This window comes from Protomyctophum bolini (assembly GCF_963924005.1).
Source record: "Protomyctophum bolini genome assembly, chromosome: 8".
NCBI classification, from domain to species: Eukaryota; Metazoa; Chordata; class Actinopteri; order Myctophiformes; family Myctophidae; genus Protomyctophum; species Protomyctophum bolini.
Window position 1 is genome coordinate 26457077 of NC_137869.1, and position 19416 is coordinate 26476492.

At 42.4% G+C, this 19416-nt stretch overlaps 2 protein-coding genes across 2 annotated transcripts; one reads left to right on the forward strand and one right to left on the reverse strand.

Annotated features, from left to right (window-relative positions):
* Nucleotides 1-173: 173 nt before the first annotated feature.
* On the reverse strand, nucleotides 174-2233 carry coa7 (cytochrome c oxidase assembly factor 7). Its single transcript, XM_080770299.1, has 3 exons — nucleotides 1847-2233; nucleotides 1075-1215; nucleotides 174-871 (listed from the first exon to the last, which is right to left on the reverse strand). The coding sequence occupies exons 1-3, from the start codon at nucleotides 1950-1952 to the stop codon at nucleotides 426-428; spliced, it is 693 nt and encodes a 230-aa protein (XP_080626425.1). The 5' UTR covers nucleotides 1953-2233; the 3' UTR covers nucleotides 174-425.
* Nucleotides 2234-2708: 475 nt separating this feature from the next.
* Nucleotides 2709-19286, forward strand: zyg11 (zyg-11 family member, cell cycle regulator). Its single transcript, XM_080769540.1, has 18 exons — nucleotides 2709-3254; nucleotides 4325-4490; nucleotides 5523-5734; nucleotides 6007-6324; nucleotides 6743-6856; nucleotides 7601-7717; nucleotides 7811-7951; nucleotides 9069-9245; nucleotides 10735-10799; nucleotides 11862-11961; nucleotides 12489-12539; nucleotides 12617-12778; nucleotides 14691-14738; nucleotides 14875-15072; nucleotides 15351-15403; nucleotides 15656-15753; nucleotides 16418-16621; nucleotides 17166-19286. Exons 1-18 carry the CDS (start codon nucleotides 3231-3233, stop codon nucleotides 17180-17182), a joined length of 2265 nt encoding a protein of 754 aa, XP_080625666.1. The 5' UTR covers nucleotides 2709-3230; the 3' UTR covers nucleotides 17183-19286.
* Nucleotides 19287-19416: the final 130 nt, after the last annotated feature.

Below are 19416 nucleotides of genomic sequence, written 5' to 3' on the forward strand. Positions count from 1 at the left end.
GAAAGTGCCATACTGTACAGCGAGAATGCTACTGATGTGAGAGGATAATTGGGGGTAAAGTCAGATGTATGGCTGGGTACATTTTCAAATATTAAAATGTCTATTTAGACAAGGTTTCATCTTTGTCATTTCTTATCAGTACTTTATTTGGATTTTTTTTGATAATAATTGGGTCACACATTTTGCCCAGACCACGAGGTCCAAATATATTCAATAAAACTTCCCCCTGCTTGGGGGGTGGGCAATGGGCATTGCATGCCAACTTACATGATAAAGATATACCGGTAGTTCACTTTTAAATGAACGAATCCCACAAACATGCCTATATACAGCAACAAGTTGGGTGGTGTAAGTGGACATCATCACAGAAACACACTGACAAAGAGAGCACCAAGACAAATAACAGTAAATGCAGCCATATAAAATCACTCCCCAAACTTCAACTGTTGCTCTTTCCCCATGCCTTGCAGTTGTCTGGCTCGGTTCGCCAGCTCCTCTGCCTTCTTTTCATCTTTCTCCGTGCCGTCCCCAAGCCTGTACATGCGGCTGGCGTTGGCACAGCCCCACACGTGTCCCAGCTCACAAGCCATGTTGGCATACTTCAGTGCTTGAGGCATGTCTCCTCCCAAGCCCTTGGCATTTCCCTCGATGAACAAGGTGCTGAGGTTGAAGCAGGAAGGAGCGAACCCCCCGTCGCATGCCTTCCTGTAGTACTGCAGGGCCACTGCAGTGTCGGGTCCGCCTTCCAGGGCTCGTCCGTCATGGGCTAGTGTTCCAACAAAATGGCACGCATCTATAGACTTCTTTCCGCCTGCATTGCAGGAGCGCATGAAGCAGGAATAGGCAGTTTTCAGACACTTAGTCACCCCACCTGGTGGAGAGATTTGGGACAACAGGCAAACATAGCTTCAGGTGGTATCATTCATAGATCTTAATATTTATAATTTTCTTTCTGACTGTTTTACTTTCAGGTTTTGTCCTAACTGCTGGTACATCCAATCGCCAACAACAGAGGAATAGCAAAAGGGGGGGATGAGAAGGGTTCAGACCGTTCAGTTGTTTTTCCTGGTGTACCTTTGCCTGTGACGTGGTAAGTCCCCAATTTGTAGCAACTAGCAGCGTTCCCATTTGTTTCACAGTTGTGTTTGAGAACTTGTGCCGTGGCCTCATAATTCTTCTTAATTCCTTCCAAGTAGTCAGCAAGTCGTTGGCATCCTTAGTACAAATGCAAAGGAGAAGGGGCATTTATATAACACATTTCATAGTGACAATTCAAAGTGACATTGTTGAGGAATTCTGAGTAAACATTTAATAACAGATCCTGGCTCATGCAACATGTCCGTTTGTTTTGTAGCTGTGGGCAGGTATAAAATCTGTGAATCCCTGTTGTTCAATGAGCCAGACTGGGTTTCTATTGCATTGGCAGGTCATTTTTCGAGTAAAATCACTCATACTTTTGAAGTCTGATTTCGTCTTGCCTCATTTGTATATATTATTTTTGAGCATCCAACTATACATATTCTGCGTACAGCAATGACAGCATGTATATGTTCAAAGGAAAATATGCCAGTTAATATAGTTACATAGCCTGGCTCCAGCCCTGAATCGCTAGCCACGCCCATTAAGAAAATATGTTCTGGCGATTCAGAATAATCAATAATTAATAATTAATCATTCAGAATAATGAATGAATAATGAAGTGAAATGAAACTTCAGACTGAGTGTCAGGCTAATAGTTACATGCAGAATGCAATAACAACTAAAACTAACTACTGCAATAACACACTGTACTGTACTAGTTTCGATCAGTTCAGCACCATGGACCGTGGACAGTTAAAGTTTATACCTTCAGGATTCTTCTCTTTGTAACACTGGAAGCTGTATTCTATACCCAAATTATCCAGGAACTCTTTCACCTCGTTTTCATCCTCAAAGTTGATGAGTCCAGCCATTTTTACAATCCACGTTCTGTGCCGACGTGCTTTCTGTAGTGATTTAACCACGCGCGCACCACTATTGACCTTGCTGTTTGGTGACGTTAACCGGTAGAGTTACATGCCTTTAGTCCCTTCCAATAAACTTAGCCCCCATTTAGTTTAATGACCATAAATACCGTGATATCGTTTGAACTAAATAGTTCCTTCAGAATATCAAGGATTATTTATGACGCCTGTCATCTGCAAAGCGATGCAATTTATGCCAATTTGCCTTAGCAACTTGCACGTTCGGTTGTGTATTTTTACTGCTTCCTGATCGCGCAAATGCTTCAAACGGCCTTCCGTAGTTGAGTCTAGCTAAAGCCGCCAAAATGGTACAGTGAGTGACGTCGCAATTGTGGAGCCAATGACTATCTATTAGTCTATTAACGCTTCTCAGAGATTCAGAACCTTTTAAAAGCAAGTATAATGGCACTATTCTAATTCCATAACTGCACTTATATTTCAGTTGAACATAAATACGTCATTTTTGGTGTGACCATGGATGACGTGGCAGCAAACGAGGACGTTATTGTTTTCAATGTTTTCCCCAGTCTGAGGCTTCGTGAGTTGTGACATCACGGACGAATCCTTGGTATGTTTATCGCAGCAGTGTCCTTTCCACAGTCTATGGTCCTTTCACTCGGGGCTCCATTAGCCCCGCCCCCAGCTCCTGATGTACTTCCAGTGTTGTGACCTTTTCTCACTGTTTGTCTAATGTCTAATCTAAAATAGACTCTCCGCCAACCGATTAGTTATGCTGAGCCTGTGACATACTGCGGCTTTATCAGAGCTATACGTCTCCGACACACGACACGGCCCAGAGTAGATCGACAGACATGCGTTTAAAATGAAACATGAAAAGCGAAAACAGAAATAATCTGCTTTTGCTTAAAAGGCGATATTCCAGTTCCAGCACACAGATAGTCATAGTGTTGCCAACTACCAACAAGTTAGCTAGCTGGCTCACGAGCGTTAGCTGCAGCTAGCTCGTCATTTTCCCGCAGCTATTTTCAGCGAGAGTGGTAGGCTACTATCATCACAACATCGGGCTTGTTATCACCAGGTTATATGAGGTTAACAGCGTTACATATCTACGTTACCACAACACCAGGCTGCTGGTGCCAGGTTACATGAGGGTAACATAACATGCATATCTAAGACGGGTCAACTCGACAGTTATAGCCAGCAGTTAAATCTGTCGTGAAGACATAAAGAAAAAAAGTCGCGGTTGTCAATATAGGGACGTTATTCATGGCCTCTAATCTTCTCAATATGGTGAGTTTTGTCAAAAGATTTTTGCACGTCTTAAAATATATAGGCCTATTATAAATTTAATGCGCAGGATCACAATGGAAAATTTGGAAATAAGCCCTCAGGGCTTATTATGTTAAACTTTTAGCACCATTGTATATAGCAAACTGTTAATACAGTATTCCATCAATCAATATCTAGTACTGTAGGTCTATGTATTTACTGCCGATTAGTTTTTGTTTTTACATTACTACTTAATTGCATTCACATGACTACGTACTGTTGCCATGAACTATATAGCCCTAGAATGTCTCTGTTGTTTCATACATTGCAAGTATTCCACATACCAGAGCCATAGAACACTGGCGTAGACTTGTGGCAGAACGGTGGCATAAATGTGATAAATGCTCCGTTTGTACTACTCGCCCATTAAATAATTCCAAAGAGGTGGAATGAGATAAAATTATTATTATTATAAAATTAAATATCTCCACTTTTTCACGAGCTGCACCCATGGCTTTCTCTCGGGCAGAGGGGCCCGGAATGACAGCTGGACTGAATTAATCAAAACTTCCTCTGATCATCACAAACGTCATCACCAATTGTGCAGGGAAGCACAAATGTTTGGGGCACACAATTGGCAGGGGCCTTGTGATGGGTGCTGGGTAATTTATCACACCACCTGCCAATTGTGTGCCCCATACAGTTGTGCTTCCCTGGTCAATTTCTTGTGATGACGTCTGTGGTAATCAACAGGAATTGTTGGTAAATTCAGTCCATCGATCATTCCGGGCCGCCAGGATGCAGCTCTTGAAAAAGTGTAGATATTTGACTAAATACACGTTTAGTGCCAGAACTTTCACAATAGAATATCTTACTCCACCTCTTTGGAATTATTTAATGTGTGAGTACAAACGGAGCATTTATCACATTTATGCTACCGTTGCCGCTGCAACCGCAAGTCTACGGCAGTGTTCTATGGCTCTGGTATGTGGAATACTTGCAATGTATGAAACAACAGAGACATTCTAGGGCTAGCCATGAACTTACATCTGACCGTGTCATATCAATAAATGTCCCCTTTGTGTTTTAAGGATGATGCCTCCCCAGCCTCTCTGGTAGACCTGTGTCTATCCTATGTCAGCCAGAACCTGGAGTGTTTCTGTGCGAAGCACGCAGATGGCTCCCTTTGTCTCAGAGAGGCAATACTTTTCCCACAGGAGTTAGCAGATCAATTGCTGACCAAGATGGCTCTTGAAGGTGGGTACAACCATTGATCCACAAGAATACTTCTTCTTTTGTATTTCCGGCAGTGTGGACGCCGCAAGGCGTATTACTGCCCTCCATTTGTTTTAAATACCCTGCACCAATCACAAGGCGCTTCTCAAAATAAAATCCCCGTTGCGGGAAGCGAATGTTGTCCTTGGGAAGTTTGTAGAAAGGTGGAGATATTTTACTAAACATGTTTTCTGCCAGAACTTTCAAGGATGCGATACTAGACTAGAGCACAATATATCTGATACAAATAATTGAGTGCACATGCAGCACCATCTATATCTATAAATGCACCAAGTCTCAAATTTGACACACGCATTCCACACCATCACAGGGAGTGCAGTGCCCGGTGTCGAGTCTGTCGGATCACCGGTTGTCCAGAACCAGCACAAAACCTCTGCCCGGGCTCTGGACAGGGTCCAAATTATATCTCCATATGTGGAGCTGGCCTGTTCTCTGACATCACAATGATGTTCTGACATCACAATGATGCTTGACCTCACCCTTTATTAGCCAATTGATCACACCCCCAACCTGCACTGTTCTAGTAACTTTAAATGATACATGAACACAACATAATACATACAATGTATGTAATATCTTCTAGGGTAGGACTATAGGTTTTGTCCCTATTTTGGGCCTGTCATTATAGGTGAACATTTTCAAAAATAGTAGACCTACAAGCTCACAATGCCTTACATTGTAAGTTTATATAATCATGACAATATTTATGAAAATGTAATTTGAACCTTTTCTTCTTTCTTGTTTTTGATGATCCCTTAGTGGTACCTATGTTTACTATGCAACTTGTTTCCTATTCCAAGAGTTTTGTGTTTTCTCCTGACAAGTTGCATGGTCTAACTGCGACATGAAAGCAAAGCACCCAAACCTCTTAGAAGTCAAATAAAGCCCCACTGGAACTCCCCAGAGGAAGGAGTGTCCAAAGGCTCAGTTTGCATTCAAATCTTTGGTATCTATCTGACATATGAGAAAATAAAAATTTCAATTGTGTTTTAGGTCTGTTGAACGACAGCACAGTCGGTGTGTTCCGGAACTGTGAATACTTGCGGCTGAGACGGGCATGCATCCGCACTGCGCGGATCTCTGCAGAGGCCTTTCAGAGAGCCCTGTGTTCTCACAGACTGCTGGAGCTCGACGCTGCCAGGGTCAATGCAGACCTCACCATTCCTGATATACTGCAGGGGCTCGCAAGCAATAAACACTGTCAGGTAAAGGCAGAGTACGGGAGACAACTGTTATCAAGCGACCTTTTTCCATCACCTCGTCTGATGGTAGATCCATGTTGGTGATGGGTCATTACATAAAAAAAGTGAATAGTTTGTGTGACTATAAAATAATAATATTAGATAGAATGGACAAACTAGTTCCCAGTGAATCATACTTTTTCTTGAAATGCCCATCCATAGTCTGACTATTGTAGAGTGTAGACACATGAAAATGAAATCATGAAATGAGTACTTCTTTCTCACTCATCCTACAGGAGTCTCTTCAGCGCCTGGTTTTGACCGGCCTCACCATGTCTTCTCTGGATGAATCGAGTCGCTTGCGGTTCAGCTCCCTCCAGGGCCTGCGCGCCCTCTCTCTGGCCAACGTGGACTTCTATGACTCGGGACTGGCCGACGTGTGTTCCCTGCCTCGGCTGGAGAGCCTGGATCTGTCCAACACGTCGGTCACCAACCTGAACCCCCTGCTGGGGCTGAGGGAGAGGCTCCGGTCGCTCACACTGCACCAGCTGAAGAGGCTGGAGATGAGCACCGCACAGCTGCTTGCCGTCATAGGGCAGCTGGATGCGCTGCAGGTTCGTCTGTAATAAAAGAGTTGTGTCCGTGATGCTGTTGACAATGTGTCCCTTTTGACATCTTATTTTATTTAAAAAATAGCAGGGCCGCGGTACAAAGTGACATGTAACTGTGAGCTTGTATATCTGCTATCTTCCTAATAGCCAATGCAAAAATCTAAAATGACACAGATTCTTTCCCGGTTTGAATGGGTTAAACATAGTTTCCGCTTTACTCGCTGTTACTGAAAACAAATTTCCCCTTGTGTTCTTATGGACAGAGAACATTGATGATTGATTCTAATAAAGTACAATACTTTATATTTATTGTAACAAAAAGAAAATATTAGAGAACATAAGCTACATATGGTAGAAACAGAACATTTTCTTTAAAATAAATACTTTATATGGTGTTTTTTCTTTTTGTGTGTGAATGTAGCATCTGGACATCAGTGATGATAAGCAGTTTACCTCTGACGTGGCTCGTCAACTACTCGCTCAGCCAGGGATCCTGCCCTCTCTAGTATCCCTGGATGTATCAGGGAGAAAACAGGTGCGTACATGGTGTGCGTGAGAGAGAGAGAGACGGACAGAGAGTCCCTTTTCCCCTTATCCTGGAAAAGTCAAGGAATTGTCCTGACCTGGATAGATGATGTAAAATTGTAAGAGGCAGAAACATTTTGGGGAAAGTAATGGAATTTTGGTTTGAGATGATTTGACTTGTTCATCTCATTCATTTATAGCATCTGGTTCATTCATGAAAAAGTCTGGGATCCCTGGTGTGTGCATGACTAATGACAACAAACTCCCATATCTGCACTGACAACAATGTGCAAACACAGCAGCAAGATTTGCGAGCTGCTGCTGTGACAACACAATTACACACAATTATAACACAAAAAGTTGTAGAAAAACTGTACAAACAGAGCAACTACCTTTAAACACTTTTGAAACACAACTGTGTTTTTTTGTGCACAACCTTGCAAAAGCTTACCCCAAGCTAACCTTTCCTATGTGGATATATATAGGCCAACTATTTCTCACAGCAAATGCACAATTCTTATGGTTTTGAAAGTTAGATTTCGCTCAGTTGTAATGTACCGTAATAGCTCAGTGTACATATCATTTCTATTCCCTTTCAGTTGTGCATTGTTAACGTACTGTATATTTTCTCGTGCCACTAAAGGGGTGTGTGTGTGTGTGTGTGTGTGTGTTGCGTGATGCGCTGTACATCTTGTAAAGGACCTGTATTTCAAGATGTAGAGTCAGGTTGTATTTCTTGTTTGGGGCTCTGCAGGTGACAGATGCAGCTGTTAAGGCGTTTGTTGAGGAGAGACCAGGGATGACCTTTATGGGACTGTTGGCCACAGATGCTGGCTTTTCGGATTTCCTCTCTGGAGAGGGCAGTCTAAAAGTAAGTCTGGGCGAATAACTGTACCTTCAAACATAATATTCACTGTTTGAAGATGTGCAAATATTTAGTGGTCTCGTATGTGTGCATGCGTAGGTGACAGGAGAAGCCAACGAGACGCAGATCTGTGAGGCACTGCGCCGCTACAGCGAGAGAGAAGGCTTTGTGAGAGAAGCTCTGTTTCACCTGTTCAGCCTAACCCATGTCATGGAGAAACCACGGCCCGATATCCTTAAGGTACACCACCACAAATGTTCAAAGAACACTTACTTACATCATGATTCATTCTCTGCACCCCATTCAACTTCAGATAAATACTGTATACCACAATGGCATAATAAAAACTAGACTAAAACTAAAACATTTCAAATGACTAAAATATGTCTAAAACTAAATGTTTCTGTCAAAATCAATGGTAGGCTTTTTCCATCATGTATGTGACACCATCCCATGATTCCCATCACACACCTTGTACCCTCCCGGGAGAGTTTGCACTATGTCTGAACGATCATTATAATTTATCGTCAACCACATATGAACACGTAAGATATTAATCCCGAGAACGGTAGCTATATGGTCGGTATAACTTACATTTTCCCTCTGAACAGCTAAAGCCAGCCAACCACAAACATCCCTTCATGCTCTGAGTGTATTTAATATTGTTTCAAGTTTGGTTCATTCAATTCCTCTTTCCTTGCGTGTCGCAGAGGGAAAAGAAGTTCAAGACTATTAACTCTGGCATAGTCGCAGTTTCATGGGACCTGCTAGCTTGCCTCTTATTGATAATTAATTAATAGGCACTAAAAGAGTTTTAGTGCAGCAAGCAGCTTACCAAACCAAAGGCTTTGTATGAAAACATGTAGCATTTATGTTGGTATAAACCCCAGCTCCAGGGGCCAGCATACACGTTTACTTTAAGAAGTCGGAGTTTGCCCGCCCCCCACACACTCTTTTTACACACACCACCGCAGCACTGGAACAAGCACATACTCCTTACCTCTTGTCAGAAGCGTTTACATGGCGCCAGTGTCGCAGTAAAAAGGCACAAATTAAATCCGAAATGTGGATGGCAGAGGACCACCAAGGACAGCTATCCTAGAATCTGAGTTAAGGAAGGGAGGAGTTGGAAAATCCTCCCCTCCACTGCTTTGCACTGTGAATATATTTCCAATCCCATAGTTGGAACGGTACGGACTTGGGATATGACGCCACCTAGCGTCGACGTACGTATACGTACCTGGGGGAAAAAAGAGTTAATGACCGTTAACGAGGATCAGTTGTAAAAAATAAAACAACCTACCACCACGACATCGTTATTTAACTATCGTAACTATTTCCCCATGCATATCTGCAGTTGGTAGTGTTGGGTATGAAGAATCACCCCGCTACCTTGAACGTCCAGCTGGCAGCCAGTGCTTGTGTGTTCAACCTGACCAAGCAAGACCTGGCAGCCGGGATGCCAGTCAGGCTCCTGGGCACCGTCACCCATTTGTTACTGGAGGCCATGAGGACCTTCCCCAATCACCAGCAGGTATGATCAACCTTCCACAGGTCATTTTGGGTGCATACACAACTGGTACTACTCAACCATGGTTTTTCATAACCCCTGGTATAGCTGGTGTCATTTGTACAAGTTGATCGTATACACTCAGTGTCCAGTAGACATGAATGGGTGAGTTAGCTTCCAGGTAGTAGGGGGAAACCAGCAATACCAGGAACCAATGATCACACTCACGTCACTCACAGTGTCTTTACGCAGGACGGATACCAGGTAGGGCTGTCACAATTAGGGCATTTTATGTGACGATTAACGCTCAAATAATTGCGATTAACGATTTGATTGTGTTTCTGTCATTATGAATGAAAATTTCATTTCAGTTTGCATTGTAGGTTTGGTAAACAAAAGTTGCAGGCTGCAACCCGCGATACCTAGAACTCATTCCTTTGAATGGGTCTGTGTATCGACTGCACAGAGCAGATATGACAAATAACTTGCATATTTAACGTTATACAGTAATTAAATAGCCGAACTAAAGCTCAACATGACGTGTTTTGTGCGTGTAGATCTGCTAGTTCCACTATTTTTTAAAGGGTTTGAAACTATATGAACATTTTTCAACGTGGAATTTAAATGATATATAGGACAATTATGCAAATAATAATTGTGATTATCTCAAATAATTTGCAAATTATGTCATAATTGTGACAAGCCTGATACCAGGAAGTCAGTCAGTGTGTATCCTGCTGCATGATGTCACCTTCATCTTGGGTTAACCCATTTAGGCCTGAAGTCGAAACTTTACGTGAAAATGAAAATATGTTGTTCCAGGGACCCCCCAGAAGCAAAGATTTGAGTTAAAAACATTCACTCTGAAAGAATATATATTCAATGATTTGCGCGATTTTTCAAAAATATCAGACCTACAAGCTCATAACACGGCACTCAGTGCTGTGCTATGAGCTTGTAGATCTGCTATTTCTCAATAGCTAAAGTATAACGGAATGCTTAAAACACCAAAAAGGGTTAACTTCCCGCCCAAAATGGGTTAAATAAAACACTGATGCTTTGATGGTGTAACTTCCCCGTGGTTTCCGTGACCCAAAACAGAAATTAGTAATTCTCTACTAGTGGAAATAGCAGATCTACAAGCTCACAATACATCGCTTCACGCCTTGTTGTGAGCTTGTAGATCGGCTATTTTCACTACTTCTTCTAATTTATGGAATTTATTTTATTTTTCTTTGATTTCTTCATGAAGTACTGAAAAGAATCATTGCATTTTGGTTTAATTCATGAAAAGTTTTGGGAATGTTTTAATAATAATAATAATAATAATAATAATAATGAGAAGAAGAAACAAAAAATAAGGGGGCCCGTGTTTGCTACCCACAAATGGGTCCCAACCCAGTGTTTGGGAACCAGTGGACACTCTGAAGCAGACGGTCACTGTGTTAGTTCAGTACAGCCAGCTATTGTTCAGCTTCTGTTTTGACGGCCATGTTGGTTCCTCTGCCTCCAGCTGCAGAAGAACTGCCTGCTGTCTCTGTGCAGTGATCGTATTCTACAGGAAGTCCCGTTCAACAGGTGGGATCCCCCCCCCACACACACAAACTGTTTTCCCCCACTCACAATACACCACAAAATGCGTACAGTCTACTTGAATCAGCACTGGTAAAAACGTGAACTCCAAGTTAGTTTTCAATCATACATGTTACTGTATTGCTTAGATGTAGTTTTAATACACAAGGAAACAAAGGACTTTAATTGTGTGCCAGGGTCATGCAACAAAAATAGTCAATCTACAAGCTCACAGCGCATTGCAGCTCATAGCGTTTTTAGGTTGGAGTTCTGATATTTTCTGTGCTTGACATTAGTATAAATAACCTTTTTATTCAATTAGAATGCACGTTATCCCCCACCATGTTGGAGGAAACAACGCTTGCTATACAACAACTGCTGTTCAAGATATATACAGTATGTGTGTAATGTGTCTACTCTAGTCTATATACACACATGTACCTTTTCTTTAGAAAGTGGTTACCTTAAAGGACCACTTCAACACTTTTCAACCTAGCTTCATATAATAGGTCCTCACTAATAATCATGAAAAAATGGCGCAATTATTTTCTACTCGGTCTGTGTCTCATAGGACAGCTGTGGGCAGTTTAGAAACCGTCTTCCAGTGACATCATCATTAGGCAGATCTTTTTTAAAACAAGATTTTTTTACAAAAATATTTAGATTTTCATTATCGTGAGAACGATGGCTTCCATTTTTGCATTGCAACTTTTCAGGACTAGAAAGCCTACAGTTTTTATTAGCTTGTATTCCCCATCGATGATGTCACTGGAAGACGGTTTCTGAACTGCCCACAGCCCTCCTATGAAACACAGACCGAGTAGAAAAACATTGCACAATTTCTTCATGATTATTAGTGAGGACCTATTATATGAAGATAGGTTGAAAAGTGGTGAAGTGGTCCTTTAATGTTTACAGACAGCCATGCCAGAGGAAAGAGAAATATGCCAACCTTCGGTACAACAAGGCCTCTATTGCAAAGCCAGCAGAGGGGAATGGATCTCTCATTAGAGACTGTATGAATTGTATGTTGCAAATCCAATCTGAATGGCTTGTTGTGTCCGTTAGGTTTGAGGCTGCCAAGTTGGTGATGCAGTGGCTGTGCAACCATGAAGACCAGAACATGCAAAGGATGGCTGTCGCCATCATCTCCATCTTGGCAGCTAAGGTAGATGTGAAGTGCATGCAGTCATGCATGCATGCTTGTATGTTTTCACCATCAGTGTTTTTGTGTGTATGTGTCTATGCTTGTGTTAAAAGTGAATGTGATAAAGATATTAGATGGCATGTTATTTAGAAAGATGCTAGGTTCATTGTTTACCTGGTATCCTAGTTTCTTTGAGACACTACATTGTTCTCGCTGTGCTCTAATTAGCATGTGATTATTTACCTTGTTTATTGACTAGAGTTCATGTTTCCTCTGTTTATTCCAATCTCAGACTTGTAAGAGCATCTGCTAAATGCCAAAATTGTGAATTGTAAAGTTCAGTATTAACTTTGTGGTACAACACTCGCTAGTATTATATATATTGCACAATGTACAGGGCATTTCGTCATGTGTCTGAACTGGAAGGGCAGTGGCCATGGAGTTATATTGTTATGGTACTATGTGAAACGAGTAAAATAATTGAAACAAAACAGTTGTCATTGTTGAGTTGACATGCCTTTTCCTAACGGATGTCTGTTGTCTTTCAGTTGTCTACAGAGCAGACTGCTCAGTTGGGGGCAGAACTGTTCATCGTGAAGGTAAGCTTGTCGGTTCACTCGTGTTCGCTTAGAAGAAAAATCGGTCAGATTCTCATGATGCTCTCCTTGTCCTCCAGCAATTGCTCCACATTGTGCGTCAGAAGGCAACCCAAGGCGTGGTGGACGCCACCCTTAAATTCACTCTCAGTGCACTCTGGAATCTCACAGATGAATCACCAACGACCTGTCGCCATTTTATTGAGAACCAAGGGCTGGATCTGTTTATTAAAGTCCTGGAGGTATGTAAATACATGCACATGCACATCTAGTTCCCAAACTGTGGTGCGTGCGTGCGTGCGTGCGTGCGTGTGTGTGTGTGTGTGTGTGCGTGCCGTGCGTGCGTGTGTGCGTCCTCCTCTGTGGTATTGGGAAAAAAATCCCCACAACCAAAATCAATGGAGGACAAAGTACTAACATTTCCACTTTTGTATTGGCACACACCAATAAATGAACGCTTATGTAGACTTAGGCCCTCATTTATCAATCGAGTGTAAAATCTGCCACAGATTCGAGTGCAGGTTTCGTAGTACACCCACGTCGCCACGGCATTTATAAAGTGATCGCAAACAGCTGATCCTTCCTTAATTTCGTCCTGACGTTAATAAATGTGACGGCTGAAATCTATCTGGCACGCCCTATGAAATCAAGCCTCGCCCTCGTTTTTGCGACTGAACACATGAATTACGACCTGTGGGAACCATGGAAACAAGTTTTTACTATGGAAAAAAGGTTTCTCCCGTGCCTTGCCCGCCTCACGCACCTCTCTCACACACACACACACACACACACGCACACACACACACACACACACACACACACACACACACGCAGAAGCACACGCAACTTGCAAGCCCACTGGTGTCTTGTTAAATAAAGAACGAACACCTGCATGAATTAAATAAAGTTGTAGGCCTACCCTGTCTGTTTTCCTCTCACCTCGCTTGCTTTGCTGTCATGTCCACGCATGCACGCATATACATGACACATCGACATCGCATCGCCATGAATGGAATTAGTTTTTGTAGGCTGGCCTATATTAATTTTACCCATTCGTGCGCAGTGCACGGCGAAGGCGTGATACTGCGCACTGCTGTGATATTAAAGTCCTGTGGGTGACATGCCTGCATGAGAGATAGGCTATCATGTCGTCAAGGCAGTTCACAATCAACGTTTATGTAGTGATTTGATCATTGATGAACGAATCATAAACATATGGATGAAGGCTTGCCGCTTGCGCTGGTATGTGTTGGCGACGCACGCCGCGGTCCCGTCCTCCCGAGCCCCGAAAATGATCTCGCTTTTATCTGAACTGTCAAAACTGTCTAAGCACTTATAAATGGTGAATGATTAAGCCCCTTACGCCTATAGCCTGCTAGTACTTACTACAAATAGGCAAGCTGTATTGTATGCTTGTCATTGTCACTTGGAAATAAAGGCGTGCAGTCCATTCATGCCTTTAAAAAAATAATAATATCATAATCGCATATGCCGCATCACCGCGTCCGCATGCGCTCCAAAATCATCTCACAAGTGCGCTCGCATAACAAGTGTTTGATTAAGCACAAACTAATACATTGTAAACATGTTATATTGTTTTTAATTGCGCGATTTTAATTACTTGTAAAGTTGGAAATCTCTCTTTTGTTTTTTACATACACATACCGTTTTATATTAACATTTTAGGAGTGAAAACATATGTTTTGATGCCTGTGACAGTGTCAGCAGTTCAGACAAGGCTGCTCCGCTTGTGTAAGACAGAAATAAAATGCGTACGCCAGCTGAGGAGCAACCGTGGATTTTCAACGTTGTCACGTTCAATTTCAAGCGTTGGCGGAAATGGTAAATGTCAAAAATGTCGGTAATTTCGGCGTGCACCCATATTTTGGCGTACGCACGGTTGATAAATGAGGGCCTTAGTAATTAAGAGTTCTGTTCAGAGCTATAAAACTATGCCTAAAAGCTAATTTATGCTCCATCGCACAACGGTGTCGCACTTCGACCTACAAGCCCACAAGGCTATGCGTTGTGGACTTATGGGTCGGCTATTTAGGCTATTTTCGACATCCCACATGAATCGGGGCTTAAGGAGGCAAGCTGACTCCGTCTCTGAATCTCACACACATTCTCTCTCTCTCTCTAATCTGTCTGCAGTCATTCCCCAATGAGTCTTCCATTCAGCAGAAAGTTCTTGGGCTGCTGGTACGTTTCTAAAGATTCTCAACATAAGTATTAGTTTTAGTGCTGTTGTTTTATACCGCACACAGACTTACGTGGTGGAATAAATTCACTATATTGATGCACTATTAATCCGCTCTTCATGTTTTCACTGTTGTAGAACAACATTGCAGAAGTCGGGGAGCTGCATGTTGAACTGATGGTGCAGGGCTTCTTGGACCACATCTGCACTCTGCTCCACAGCTCTGAGGTGGAGGTTAGCTACTTCGCTGCAGGGATCCTGGCCCACCTCACCTCCAGGGGGGAGGAGGCCTGGACGCTCAGCATTGGCCTCCGCACCACACTGCTGGAACAGCTGGTAGGACACCAGTGACTGGCGGCCGGGGGGACCCTTTGAGGGGGGGAGGGGGCACCGGGACCCTTTGAGGGGGGGAGGGGGCACCGGGACCCTTTGAGGGCGGCCACGGCTTCCCGCACCAGGAAAATGGGCGCCCTCCGCTCCGTTTTTCTCACTTGTCCTGGTTTCTGTAACATATATATGCAAAGTTGCCTCACCTGTATTGTAAGTGCATGTTAAAACCTTGTATAGTAAGCGTTTGAATTGGAGTTAATCATTTGTTTGTTTTTGCTTTCTAGCATTCTGCCATCCTGAAGTGGCCGCCACCAGAGTGTGAGATGGTGGCATACAGGTGAGAGTTTGCTTCCCAACAGAAACACACAACTAAATGCACTCAGCAGAGCACATCCTCCAAATGTGTTGCCACAAAGCCATTTAGCTACGTGGCTAGACTTAACTAGTTAGTTATCACGGCAAGCAAGCATGAATGGTGTGCTACTGAGTATTGTAAACAATTTAATTTAGTGATGACTCAGTTTCTAAATGATCTCAGCAGTACAGTAGCTGTATGCTAACACCTCATCCAATTCTTATCCTCTTCTAGGTCATTTAACCCCTTCTTTCCTCTGCTGGAGTGCTTCCATACCCCTGGAGTTCAGCTGTGGGCAGCCTGGGCCATGCAGCATGTCTGCAGCAAGAACGGTAAGAGACGACACACATACTGCAGTGCATACAATGCTGTAGTTAGTGTAAACTCAGTACTAAACAGAAGTTTAGTCCTGTAAATTCACTAAAGCTTGTTTTTAGCCTTCATATCTGTTATAATCTGATCGCCCATGTCTGTGTACTTGAACGTGAGACACAGTGTACTTGATATGTATTGTGTATTGCCTGAACTGTAGCATACTTTATAGTTAGGCTACGAGAGACATCTCGGTGACGGCAAGGTCAGCCTTGCTGCAGTAGGCACGTTATTATGTCTGATATCTTGTTGTCACGTCATTATGATCCAGCACTATATATGTTCCTGTTTGTGTAATAAACTTTGTGAACCTTTAGCGTGATATTGTCTCGTGTCGCGTTATTGTTCTCCCGGGCCCACCGCCGCAGTCGCCGTACCGAAGGAATACTTAAACCGGATTATCACACACCACCCAGCCTGAACACACTACCTGTCTGTCAAACCAGACGAGGGTCCAGTACTTAGAGTTTACAACAATATCCAACCTGTGTGAACCCCATAGCCACTACCTACCTTGTATTTTATGTATTTATTTTGGGTTTGTATTTTCTGTGATGCCTATTAAGTTTCAAGTCAACCAAAAAAGGTTGACTTGACAGAGAAGGTGGTATTATTTCTCCACAGCCTCTCGCTATTGCAGCATGCTATTGGAGGAGGGTGGCCTACAGCAGCTAGAGCATGTCCAGACACACCCACAAACCCACAAAGACGTCAGGCGATTGACGGACAGCATCCTGGAGAGCCTACAGCACCACAGAGCTCGTACTGGCCAGCCTTTACACACACCGACGTGTCGCCCACCGCCACAACAACAAGAACCTCACAACGGTAAAGCGTCCCACTCGTACTCGCCACCACTGATTTCACTCACTTGGATTCCATAGAAGCCAGCATGTCTTCTATGGAGGCATGTTGCGCAGCGAAAATAGCCACTCTACAAGCTTGTAGATTGGATATTTTCTGTGATTATTTTAAGATTAGAGCATTTGAAGTGTCATACCGTACTGTATGTGTTCTAAGATATTTCATATAAAAGCAAAGGTTAAAGCCTCAATCTGTGATTTCTTCACCTGGTTGGTAGAACAGCAGGAATAATATAATAATAATATTATTATCGTAATTTTAGATTTTGTGATAATTGTTTAGGAATCACTGCTAGTGGGGCGCCCGCTGGCCGTCCGTCTTCACTGTAACTATCAATAAAGGCACAAAAGCCAAAAACAAATCTACATTTTTGAATTTGAAAGTGCTAGTGTGGGCGGGGCGGCTCCTTTCACACTGTTTCACAAATGCACCTTAGGATTTCGTCATACAAACATTGTCGTTATATTTTATTTAGCTTTAATCCATGCTCTCTGCATCTCTCCCTTAGAGAATGAGGCTCCCTGACTACGAAGAGGACTTCACCTCATTGGTCCCACAACAGAGAGGATTTTAGCATGGGCGCATGTGTGTATTTTGACACATTATACGCACACATATACATAATTTTAATTCTTAATCAGTGATCCCTACAAACAGTACAAAGTAGACCCGAAATGACAGAAAAGTACGCAGTTCTTTGCACACATTTTATTTATTTCCGTTGTTTGTTTCAGAACAAAAGTATTATCTAAGTATTATATACCGATCATAAACATTTATTTTATTGTAATTAGTATGGAAATGGTGAGAAGAACCCTTATTTTGAGGTTTCCCTTTTCCTGTCTCGTCGGCCCACGTATCATGTTTTTACCAAACACTTTGAAAGCGCACAAGTGAACCATTCAAACATTCAGTTGAAAGTCACGACTTGTGCGAATCTCGGCATCGTACAATACCCCAATCGCTCAGTTGAACGCAACGACTGATCCTATTCACTGAGAGCATCTGTCATGTGCATGATGGTGTGAGCTTTGTGCATGCTGGAATCTGTATGAATGTTTCTACCAATTACCATAGGAATGCCTGCTTGTTTGTTTTATAGCAGTGTTGTGTTCTGAGAAACCCAAAACCCTGGATCTGCAATGCTATTGTGGTCTCCTTAAAGTCCAGGGAAATTATATAATAATCAATGCATATCTTTTGATTTGATGAAATGTCACTTGCTCGGACAGTGGCGTCATGATGCCCAAAACTTTACAGGGAATCTTGTATCATTGATCTAAAAGTCATCAGTGTTTTAAAGTTCAATGTCTGGTGTTTTGGTAGCCAAACACTCAAAAAGTGTAACTGAGACACCAGCAGTGCTGCAAATCCAGTGGTCCGGGGCAGAATGCCTTTGGTTTATAGGAATTGTGGAATGCAAATGTGTATATCTACTATCTAGGAAGTACAAATGTCTCTTGGCGGGCTCAAATACCGGCAATAATGTTGGTCATTATATGCATGGAGGTATTCAGATGGGTATTTAATCCTGGAGGATTGTGCGTATTATGTGTTAGTTGTACTTTCCTATGCCTTTGTTGAGTGCATAGAAGAGAGACAGATTGTGTTTGTCTGTCGGTACAACTATGTGCATCCGAGTGTATGTATGTAATCAGTACAAGCTATGTATATAATAGAATGCAAGAGAAATAGTCATGAGTGGTTGAAATTGTTGCACGGAAACAATGTTATATTGTATGTTTATTGATAAGTTGTTTTGTTTTATCTGATTGAAAGGTACTGCTGTAGTAGAGGATGAACAGATTTAAGATTTTAAAAGATTTATCCTGTGATAGAATACGATAGAGCACTTACCAGTCCTCTAAAGCTCTATGAAAATGAATATCCTCCTGGATAGTTTTCCACGAGGAGTCACTTCACTCCGGGAGTTCACCCGGGAAAGCATAACAATGGAGAAAACCCTTACCATAGAAACCCACCCTACTGCCGATCCTCTTTCTTGCCCTTGTTTTGGACTCCGCTAATCGGCTAATGCACCTATGGTATCAGCATTCTCTATGCAAATTAAGCTGATATTCCTCTTACATTGTGCTTTTAAAACCACCGATGATTCATACAATGGAAAAACTGTTTCTGAAGAGCAATGGCGGTATTGCCTAATAGGGGAAAAGATCTATAGTTGGTGCAGTGTTTCAAACAATGTACCATGGCCTCAATGTCATTGAATTGGCGTCCATGTACAGTACAGTGTTTGCTACTACTTGCATGGGTCCAAGTTTCGAACTTCAAATGTATGTGTGTGTATATAACAAAACAGTAGTTGGAATAGAGCCTGCATTTGTTGTCTTTGTTCTCAGTCTGTCTGTTGCTCATATCTTTGGATTTAGTTTTTAATATGACCATAGCCTGCCCTTGATTGAGACCTGTTTCATCTGCTGAAACAAGAAGGCAAATGTATACTTCATCACACGACATTGTATCGGTTGGAAACGAGTAATCTGTGCCATGCTCGTGCGATGAGGTGTAGTCCAGACAGGTCTGTGCTATGTTGCTGCTGAGAGTAAAGTTTTCAAGATTATTATTTTCCCTTCAATTTTAAATAAAGAATGTACATCTTCAACTGGAACTGGGAATCATGGTCTCTTAATTCAGTTACAGGTATTTCTAAAGGAGCAGGGGCACACATTCACATCTACCCTCAATGCAAACTGGTAGAGCTTATCAATAACGTAAACACATGAAAAGGATTTGCAAAC